General features: G+C 41.0%; 1 protein-coding gene across 1 annotated transcript in view; it reads right to left on the minus strand.

Annotated features, from left to right (window-relative positions):
* The window catches only part of RAP1GAP (RAP1 GTPase activating protein), a 49,289-nt gene that overhangs the window by 28,687 nt on the left and 9,681 nt on the right, over positions 1–10,921 (minus strand). The window contains exons 4-6 of the mRNA XM_009328600.1: positions 6,438–6,485; positions 5,298–5,336; positions 4,993–5,184 (exon numbers count right to left, since the gene is read on the minus strand). Of these exons, the coding sequence (XP_009326875.1) occupies positions 4,993–5,184; positions 5,298–5,336; positions 6,438–6,485 (279 nt within the window). The remainder of the gene's footprint in view (positions 1–4,992; positions 5,185–5,297; positions 5,337–6,437; positions 6,486–10,921) is intronic.

Here is a 10,921-nt window from a genome sequence, read left to right on the forward strand (position 1 = left end):
ACAGGTTGCCCAGAGAGGTGGTGGATGCCCCATCCCTGGAAACGTTCAAGGTCAGGTTGGACGGGGCTCGGAGCAACCTGATCTAGTTGAAGATGTCCCTGTCCATGGCAGGGGGGTTGGACTAGATGACCTTTAGAGGTCCCTTCCAACCCAAACTATTCTATGATTCTATAAGTACATGCTCAATGGTCAGTTGAAGTCTAGAATCAAAGAAGTCCATAAACCAAAGAAGTCATATGCTAGGGTGGATGCCCAAGACAGGCTTTTCAGTAAAAAGATGGTACAATGCCAATAAAAGTCAGGAGTAGAAGGCAGTACAAAAGAATAGGAGCCAAAGCCTGAGGTTAGCTGCAGCCAAAAGTAACACTGAGCTGCGAAGACCAGAAAACAGGATGCCTTTTGATGCGACTTCTAAGCCAGACCCCAGCAGGTCTAACACATTGGGATCTCAGTTGCTCTCGAGACTGGGCTATCAGCTCTGCAGCTGGCATAACCGGACAGAGTTACACAAAGGGGTGCAATCTTCACAGGGGAACAGGCACCAGAATTAGTGGAGGTCTTAAAATAATTGAATTTTTGCCAAAGCTACTCTGGCTGCCTAGCTTGATCCTGAGTGTAAGCCTGGGTTTTAAACTGAGATCTGAGTAATCATATATATGAACAAAACTATAATTTCCTCATTATGACTTTTTTTTTTCCTCTGTGATTTTCTTTCTCTGTAAAAACACATAGGCAACAGAAGGCAGACTCAGAGTCCTTCAACGTACAATAGCATTTATCGTTAGCTGTCCTGAAGTTAGACATGAACCATCAAAAACCTTTATGGTTAATACTGAAGATTGCAACTCAGCGGTGACAAGATAGCCTGGAGCTGAGATGACCTCAGCTCAGATGATAGGTATAAATTCATTCAGCCATAGAAGCAGTTTCTGTAATATTTAGGGCAGCCTGAAAGGAAGTTCTGGATTTCAAACAGATCTCTGCAAAAGCAATTAAGTATTCTCCATGGGGCCAAGGGAAAAGACTAACAGAATACATAAGGACTGCTGACAGTTTGCCTAAGAAGTTATAAAGCTATTAAGATATCTGCCATGTTCTTAGCCACTTGGGTTCTTTTTGATGAAATAGAATTATTTTTCACTACTCAGTAGCGGCAATTGCACCAAAGATGAACAAACCAGAAAAAAGTAAAAGACGTCTTCCCCATGGGACCTGGTATGTTTCATCAGTTCTTTTAGCAATAGGAGCATAGGAAGCCAGAGAACACTAAAAGATCTTTACAGGATTCAAAATGGGTTCATTAGCCCATCCTCTTCCTTCAAGACAAATGAAAATAAAAAAACAATTAACTTTGAAAAAAATTGGCAACCTCTGGTCACCTGGTAAATTACTGGGATGATTTCATCCCTGAAGAAGGAAGAAAAGCAGCTTTGGTGGCCAAATGATTATGTGATGACCTACAGGAAGATAACGATACCTGAACATCCAAACCTAACAACAGTGATAGATACCTAATAAACTTACAGTACTGAGTAGGCAGCATCATTATTCCAGCAAGCCTTCTTTTCATAAAAGTGTAAGGTGTTGTTTGCCAGTCAGATGACAACAAGGACCTAGAAGCTACTGCCATTGTTGGCAACTGCAGAACACAGAACCACTAAAGCTGGCCTGGTACTGAAGTGATACCTGATAAGGTTGTCTCTTTGCAGGCCCTCCCTGCATCTCTGCTTGGAGAAAACTAAAAAAAAATTAAAAAAAAAAAATCTTGGGCTAATGTCAGCTTGTCATGACAGGAAAACAGTAACAAGCTCCAAAACACATGTATTTGCATACCAGAGGAAAATGATCCTCAATATGAGAAGACCTGCAGTCTCAGCAACTCAGAGAACACATTTACTTAAAATCATAGACTTGTAGTAATGAAACAAAATTAGAGAGACTTTAAAATAACAGAAGAGATCATTACAGTTATACCTAATAACAAAAATGTCCTTTGACTGCTTCAAATAGTTTCCACCTCTTTGTCCTAGGTTAAGCTAGAATTTCACACTAATAACTTAAGACATAGTTCTTTCTGCTGAGAGGACTCCACTGAGTCAGTTCCCCAACAGTTCACAGCACTGCAGCAACAATACTCTAACCAGCACAAAGAAAGGACAGCATAATCGAGAAATACATGACCACATATGAATATATGGCAAGAAAGCTTCTCTCATGAGCACTGCCAGCTTCAAGTGCTTGTGCAACTGCACCCTAAGATTCTTTGACTGGCATTTCCAATGTATACCTTTATTAAATCCTTCCTGGCTTCAGGCTACTTCTCTTTATTATAGTCTCAAAAAACAACGTAGACATTTAATAATTCCCACAGTATAAGACATAAGGTTTTACAGCCTTCTTCCTACAGGCAAAATGAATCTTAGTGTGTAATCGTCATATAAAATATAGACCATGAAACACAGAAAAGGAACTGAGCTAGGGCTTGTATGTCCTAGCACTTTTTTTTGTGGTTGTTCTATAGGACCCGCTATAAGGTGTTGTCAAAAGAATTGTCCAAGTTTGAGTGACCCCATAGTATATGCACACCCACAATACAGACATGCATATTAAGTTTGTAATACCATACGTACTCTAATCTCCCATCTTGCTTAAAGGATATTCCCTAAACCACTGGCTGTGCTTCTCCCATCACATGATGCTTATGGACTCTTCTTCATCTAAGAATTGTTCGCAATTATTCAAAGCATGCAAGAGACCTTTCTTTACCTTTCTGAAATAACCTTCCCATGTTATCAGCAAGAAAAGGACCCAATCTACACAGCACCAAAATCACTGGTCTCTCTTAACTTTGAACTGAAGAAATACTCTCCTTGTGGAAAAGCTCTGAGCTCTCTCCTTACCTAAGCCTTTAAGCCATGGGTAAAGACATGGGTAAAGTCTTCTATGCATGGGTAGATGTTCTGGTTTAACCCAGCAGGCAGCTAAACACCACACAGCCGTTCGCTGACTCCCCTCACCCCCAGTGGGATGGGAGAGAAAAGGTGGGGGGGGAAGTAAAATTCGTGGGTTGAGATAAAGATAGAGTTTAATAGGACAGAAAAGGAAGGGAAAATAAAATAATAATAATAATAATAGAATATACAAAGTAAGTGATGTACAATGCAATTGCTCACCACCCGCCAACTGATGCCCAGCCAGTTCCCGAGCAGCAGTCACCGCCCCCCAGCCAACTCCCCCCAGTTTATATACTGAGCATGATGTCACATGGTATGGAATATCCCTTTGGCCAGTTTGGGTCAGCTGTCCTGGCTGTGCCCCCTCCCAGCTTCTCGCTGGCAGGGCACAAGAAGCTGAAAAGTCCTTGACTAGTGTAAGCACTACTTAGCAACAACTAAAACATCGGTGTGTTATCAACATTATTCTCATCCTAAACCCAAAACACAGCACTGTACCAGCTACTGGGAAGAAAATTAACTCTATCCCAGCCGAAACCAGGACAGCATAGTTTTCTGTGACAAGACTCCTGTTCACCTTGTTCTTTTCTGACACTGGTTTGCTCAAAAACTTGTATGTTTAATGGAACATAGACACACATTCATGTCAATTAAGACAAAGAATAAAACACTGGACACTGTAGAAAAGAAAGAATATAGGTGAGAGGAGTATTTCTGTAGTACTGAAGCACTGATGGTTGGGCATTTTGCAAATGTATAGAGTCCAATGGTATGGGAATTCTTGGATCTCACTTGGAAGGAGCAATGATGATACATGGCCCTGCTTGAGCAGGGGTATGGACAAGATGAGCTCCAGAGGTCCCTTCCAACCTCAACCATTCTGTGATATCAGGTCAGCAGTGAATCCTACAATCAGAGTGAAAAAAAATTATATCCCAATTTGCGTCTCATCCTAGCTGGCTCTGGAAACCTTCAAGCACAACCCTAAATTTACCATGACAGAAAAATAATTACAATTGGCATACTGAAGGCTTCCAGAATGTCACAGGATAAATGTCCATTAACAGATTGTACAGCAGATTTGTCAGTCTAGAGAGGAAGCCTCCAGGAAGGGTACTTTACATAGAAATTATATTAATATCAGTTTCTAGTGTTGCATACTACACAAGATCATTCAGACAAGTCCAACTACTGCAGAACAGGTCCCCAGCACTACCCAAAGCTCCACCTCTTCCTGGTTTTGAACTTACTAAGCAGTTGCAGAGGGAGACCACTGAATAAGATGCAGCATGAGTATACCTGTCAGGCTTTCTTATCTCCTTATGCCATGAAATGAGCCTCAGAAAAGATCATGGGTTTGTTCTCACTTATCTTGATGGTTAATATCATCCTGAGGTCCAGTCTGAGAATCAATCAGTTCCCTAAACAGGCCAACCCAGATGGACCTTAATGGCCAGCCAACAAACATTCCCTTAATGAGGCCAAGCTCTGTCTCCCTACCCGTCAGACTGAAATTTTTTAAGTCAGGCAACACTTAGCACCAAACTTACTTAGATCAAACAACTATAAAACACATTGTCCAGTTTCTTCATACTCATTCTGTGGTGACTATACTTGCTGCTTATCTATACCGAGGAAAATGGACCATTTTTCTTACTACTGAGGCGCTGAAGTCCCCTCTAAAAATAATACCATCTCCATTTCCAGTATTATTACACTTTTTTCCCCTTGTCATCCCAAGGTTGGTATCTGTCCAGGAGCCTCAAAAGAGCTTCTTAACCAAATATAAGCATTTCCTGTGCAAACCTTTCTCTTCTGTTAATGCACAGGATGACGCACATATCACATGGGGACAGGACCAACCTAACACACCACTAGCCATACAGTAGTATGTACCTTATTTACATTAGTTCAAGGCATCACGAGGAATTGAAATGGAGCAACTGTACAGTTATTTCTAAGTCCATCAGGAAAAGCCCAAGATACACTTCAGCCTTGAGGCTGGGTGGGCAGAGAAGGCTCTGAAGATCACCCTTACCTTCCCTAGAAAATGTTTGCGGTACAGCTTGGCTGTAGGGTCACTCTCCAGTTTCACTTTACCACTCCAGGGAAAGGGTACATCAGACAGAGTTGGACTCAAGCTGGAGAGGTTGTGGCTGGTCCCTTCAATCCAGTAGCCCCCAAACTGGGGTAAGATAATGAGAGGATATGGCCACCCTTTCTGTAATACCTATTCAGAAGGACAGAGAACATGAAAGCTGAAAGGCCGATAGGCTGAAAGGCCAATAAGCTGAAAGGCCAATAAAGTCCAAGGAAAAACAGAGGAGAGCGGTACTAACTCACCTCGTGGATGCTGGGGTAAGGAATATACTCCTCTTCTGTCTGAAATCAGAAGAGACCATTAGCAAAAATGCGTAACATCATTTAAAATGTTATGTTCTCATGATGGCGCAAGCTGTGCCCTCAGCTTCCACGCTGCCCTAGTCCATCTTTAGAGTTTTACTTTAGGATTTAACGTTAGACTCCATTTCCCAGGGCTCAGCATTATAATATAGAACTTTGAGAACAATAAATTCAGGAGTCAGATTTCACCCACCTTCCTCCTTGAAACTACACAGAATACAGGCATGCAAAATGAGGTAGTCAAACTATAGGCAAATTGGATGAGGTTAGGAGTAAGAGCCTCTCGCCTTTCCTTCCACGCAGTGTTAGACAGCTGCAGACAGAGATGTCAGTAGGGATGGTAGAAATAGTACTATATTTACAGCGAGATCAAGGTTGTGTCTTCTCCATAGCTAGACCTGTGGTATACAACTGAGCAGTGCTGAGGCATGACTGCAAGGATAGGAGTATCTGAGCCGCTTTATACCAGTTGGATGCCCCTTCCATCACCACAAAGAGCACTGACTATCTCTGTCAGAATCGAGCTATATCAATTCTCTGTGTGGCTTTTTTTGGCTTTTTTAAGGTCATTCCAAGATTGAATTCAAGGTCAAGGTTGATTTTAAGATTACTGTGCCTGAGCTGAGACTGAAAGAATGGAGAGGAAGAGAATTTAAAGATAGGAATCTGTTCTTATTGGCCCAATATTGAGAGAAACAGACCAGCTTTCTAGTAGCATCTATGAGTCCTCAAGCAGACGACTGAAATAAATGCAATGTGGTTTCATAAATATTATTATAGGTCTTAAATTGAATAAAATTTAAGAAATTATTTAGTCAAAACTAAGATTTTTAATAATATTAAATGCTTATTGGAACCACTTAAATTTGAAAAAGGGAAGTATTGATTCTGTTTCAGCCACATAGTTTCACCCTTTTGTGCAGCAACTTAAAATAAATAAATAAATGAGACAAGCATATATGTGTTCTTGGGCTGTTTGTAGCCTCCCGGTTCACTCCAAGATGAAAATACACTGCAAGCCGAGTCAGTTATTATCTGCCATTCTCAGCAACTTAGGACGCAACAACAGTTTGGCCTGACCTTGAGAGGAGCTGGAAGGGAACACCTTTGTTCATCCAGACGACTCCCCTGGAAACAGAAAGTCACAGACAGTGAATCCTATGTTTTAGCGTACCTGTTTCACTTACCCTCTGTGTCCTTCTCCAAATCCCCAATATGCATATTTTGCCTCTCTCTGTAGTCTTCTACTTTATGCAAGTTTGGAATAAACAGAAGGAGTAAAGCTAGAACTTGGCCAGTCCCCTAGTTTGGCATTAAAACTGAAAAGCGCCCCCCCTTACATTTCTTAAAAAGCAGAAAGCTAGCAGAAATCAAAAGCAATCTCCCAAACTGATTTTCTTCTTTAATTCTCTAATCTCTTCTAGCTACTTTACTTCCTATCCCAAGCAGTAAAAAAAGAAAGAGATAAAGACAGAACATGAAAGAACAGTATTTCAGACCATTCATTCCTGTTCTACTCTTCCCTCTCCCTTGAAGATAATGGCAGAGCATTGAGAACCTCAGAGCAGGGCTAAGAGAAGTAACAAACATTTGTTTTGAGGATTAGGGCTAGGCAAGAAGACTTTTAAGCAGCTTATGCGCCTTGCTTCCATCCACATAAGGGAACAAATCTGTCTCCTGGAGGTAAGACAGAAAACCAGAGCTGCTATCCATCCATACATCTGACTTGTGCAACAGGCTCCTGCAGGCAGCAAGGAGCCACATAGCAAAGCCCTGCACATCTGCTTTCCTAGGCACCATTACTGTGAGGTGAGTTGGAATGGCAGGGGAAGAGACTACCGGATGCCTAGTTTCTTCCTGAATCAGCAGCTGGCATCCAGACTTGATTCTCTTTCTTAAGGCTATTCTATCCTCTGCCTTCTCACCATGGCAAGACTAGCTCGCTTACACCACACTTCTGCAGCAGAAGCACACAGGAAAATTTTAGTGAGGACAGCCCCAACACAGACTGAGCAGAGGCCCAGAACAAAAGAAGCCAAAAAGATATGGGGGCCAACAGGCTCCCAATAAAATGCTGGCCATTGTCCAAGTGGGCATCAATACAGACAGAAGAGTAAGAGGCAAAATTTGCATTGTCAGATAGGAATCTGAAGACCAGGATTTAAGTTGCAGCTTTCTCTTATACACAATACATGAGAATTCAACTACTGCCACCTAAATCTTGTAACTCTCATACCAGACCATGCTGAGACTACATTTTTATACACCATCAGTGACTGCTTAATGGAGTGGCTAATCGGGGATTCCAGACAGGATAAGCAGCTCTCGACTTTGTTCTGAAAATAAGCAGGATCTGATTTATAACAGCTATGTCTATGCAAGTATTCTACAGTGGAACTAGCTTGTAAACTAGTATCTGGCAGAAATACATATATCTGAGTGGAGCTCTACAGTGGAGATGTAAGAGGCTCAAGAGCAAAAGTTTGGGGCCAATGCTCCAGCCATATAGGGTGAAAAAACTGCTAATATAGCAATAATATTAACGTTGGGCAATAGCAACATTAGATCAAGGATTAATAATGATCAGGATGCTCCTTGCAGGAGCAACAAAAGAAAAAAAAAAAAGGAAAAAAAAAAAAGACATCCATTCCACATGAAAAAAAGGTTATAGAAAAATGAGAAAGCTTATTAAAAGAACCTAAAAATGAGCCATAAAAAAAGCTAAACCTTCATGAAATGATGAGGAACCAGACCTTGAGCTCACAACAAATGCATAACACCTTCAAATAACTCTTAGAAACACCAGAGGTAAACCAGTATGGCTAAACTCCAGGGTAAGGGAGACTAGTAGGTGCATGAGGGCATTCTTCCTAAGTCTGAAGTTGAGTTCAAACACAAAAAATAGCAGTAACAACAAATTTTAGTTGGTTAAATACAGAAACACGATAAAGCCAGTGAGGAACAATCTGCAGATAACATAGTAACAGCAAAAAAATTATTTCCTTAACTATATTAGGAGAAAGAAGCTTGCCAAAATGTTTACAGGGTGACACAGGATCAAACTATAAAAGCTGAGCTTAGAGAGAGTTATCCCCCCCCAAAAAAAAAATTTTTTTTTCATTTGTATTTTCAACAGAGAAGCCTGAACAAATACCAGTTTATAACTATTCTTCATAGGAAAATGTCAGAAGATCTGTTTCAAATTGCAATGTCAGTAGGCAGCACTGACGAACAACAAATTAGCAGGACATAGTAGGTTGCGAAATTAAGATGGAATGGAGGCTGACAAGTGATCTTTACCTTTTGCAGAGGTAGTACTAACCATCTTGCATTTGGGGAAGTCATAAAGCTGAGAAAGTGGAGTGCATGAAATATAAGTGCAAATGGATGTTTTGTTGATGTGATCTGGAGTTTCACTTGTCAACCTAGTGTGTTAGGGCTCATGAGGAAAGTTAGGTTCTGAAACAGGGGTCTCGGGAACAGTTCTTTGGGGCAAGAAAGTCCTATGCTCTAATAAAATAGGATTGAGACAGGAGAGACGTGCAGGTACAAAGCAGCCCCAGCCTTCTGGAACAAACTGTGGAAAATACCGGGACAAAATTGTTATGCACTGGGGGATTTCTGCACACAGAAATGGAGGTTGGGAAACTGCAATTTTGCAAGATTTCTCTCCCTTCCTTGGCATTTTTGGCAGATCTGATAACTGCAACGTTTCTGGTTTCAAAGGAGGTCCTGGTAGAAGACCAGTATCTCAGAGAGGCCTGAGGGAAAACTTCCTGGGCTGCTGTAAAGGAGCTGCTGTTTGTATCTACAGAGAGCAGAGGAAGGTGCCAGCATATTCCATGACTGCACTGTTAAAGGAGCTCCTGCTAGCCTGGGAGCAGAAGACATAGGCCTAAATCTATCAACCTCTCCTCTGGAGTGAAGCTTAAGATACTAGCAAAGATCCAACGCAGCCCTGGCCATGTAGTCCAAAGCTTTATTTTAGAGGGTAACCGGGACTGCAGGGAACTTAGAGCATAAGTTGTTGAAGTGTCAAAGCATGGGCAGAATAACTGGTTGATGATCACTGTCATTCCTCAAAAGGGAGGGGCATAAACTATAGCAGTCTCAGCCACCTGTTGAGACACCCTTCTGGTTTGGTCCAGTTTGGCTTGCAGCACTGCCTTTAAGGAAAGGCTTTCCCCTCGCTGTCTCCCCAGGTAGCTTACTGGAGACAGCATCGGTCTGGGAATCTGATATTCCCAGGGTCTTGTACAGGGAAAAAACCCGGCCTGAGCAGGATGAAAGAACAGACAGCAGAGGAAAAAGCCATCCAGACTCACAGTTGGGTCCAACATGGCATAACAATGCTATGATAACCCTTGTTTTTTATGGGGAAAGAGCAGTGCCTTGAGGGGACTACTTCAAAATGGACAACTTAGATATAAAAGGGGACATAGGAAAAAAACCATGAAGGGGGACATAGGAAAAAAACCCATGAAGGTATTTGTGAGAAAATAAGACTGAAAGACATGTTGAAACTGTACGAATGCAGGATAGAGGTAGTGAACATCACACCATAAAAGACAAAAGCAGGTAAGTGAAGAGGGGTTGGTTATGCAAGCATGTAAAGACCTAAAACATCTGGGTTTATTGGCTGAAATAAGATTTGCTTGCTTTTCAACTGCTTGCACTGCATAGCAATCTAGTAACAATGTATTATTCCTAAGCATCCTTAACAAAGTATTTACTGTGACTTCAGTACATCTGTATGCATAGAACAATGCGGCCAGTAGCCCATTTCCTTCAAGTAATGATTATTAAAATTAAAAAAAGAAAAAAAAAAGCAAACTTCATTCCCAGATCTCAGGGACAGGTTTCAGTTTAAAAAGAGCACAACTTCACCTGTTAATTCATCACACATAATGTGAAACAGCTATGTTAATTTTCAGTCAGACAACTATACTCCAATCCAATTGTTAAAGTACTCAAAAACTAATTCTATCCTGTGGCTTTGTTGGTGTTATTTTACAGGAGAAACATCCAAGTCTCCTCTTTTGCCTTTTACTCACTTGATTGCTAATGAAAATCCCAGATTTAATTTTCAAGAATAATTCAATAAATCTAAAGGATAGCCAGAGTCAAATGGAAGGAAAGGGAAAGCAAAACCAAACAAAAACAGAATAAATAAAGAATTAGTAAAAATATAAAGAAAGATCACAACAAATAATAAAAAGAAATATTGGGGGGGAAGCTTTTTCTTTTGGAAAACACCTCTCCTCCCTTCTTTCAAAAAATTGCTGTGATACTTAAGCAGCAGTTATTAATTCTCCCAGTGCAAGTCAGGTGACAAAACAAGCTAAATTAAAAAAAAAACACACCGCTATACAGTCTTAACAATGGGCAGCTAAGAAACCAACATACATGCAAAATTAGGTGGTCTGTATATGTTGGAAATTCTCATCAGTTCTCTCTGTTATACCTCCAACTAAAGAGGTCCAAATCCCACAACAGACAGTTTTCATATGGTAGACTGGGAGCTGAGAAACACTGAGAATCTTAAGCAGCACAGTCTTCCGGTA

This window comes from Pygoscelis adeliae, unplaced genomic scaffold, assembly GCF_000699105.1.
Source record: "Pygoscelis adeliae isolate BGI_AS28 unplaced genomic scaffold, ASM69910v1 Scaffold120, whole genome shotgun sequence".
Taxonomy (NCBI): Eukaryota; Metazoa; Chordata; class Aves; order Sphenisciformes; family Spheniscidae; genus Pygoscelis; species Pygoscelis adeliae.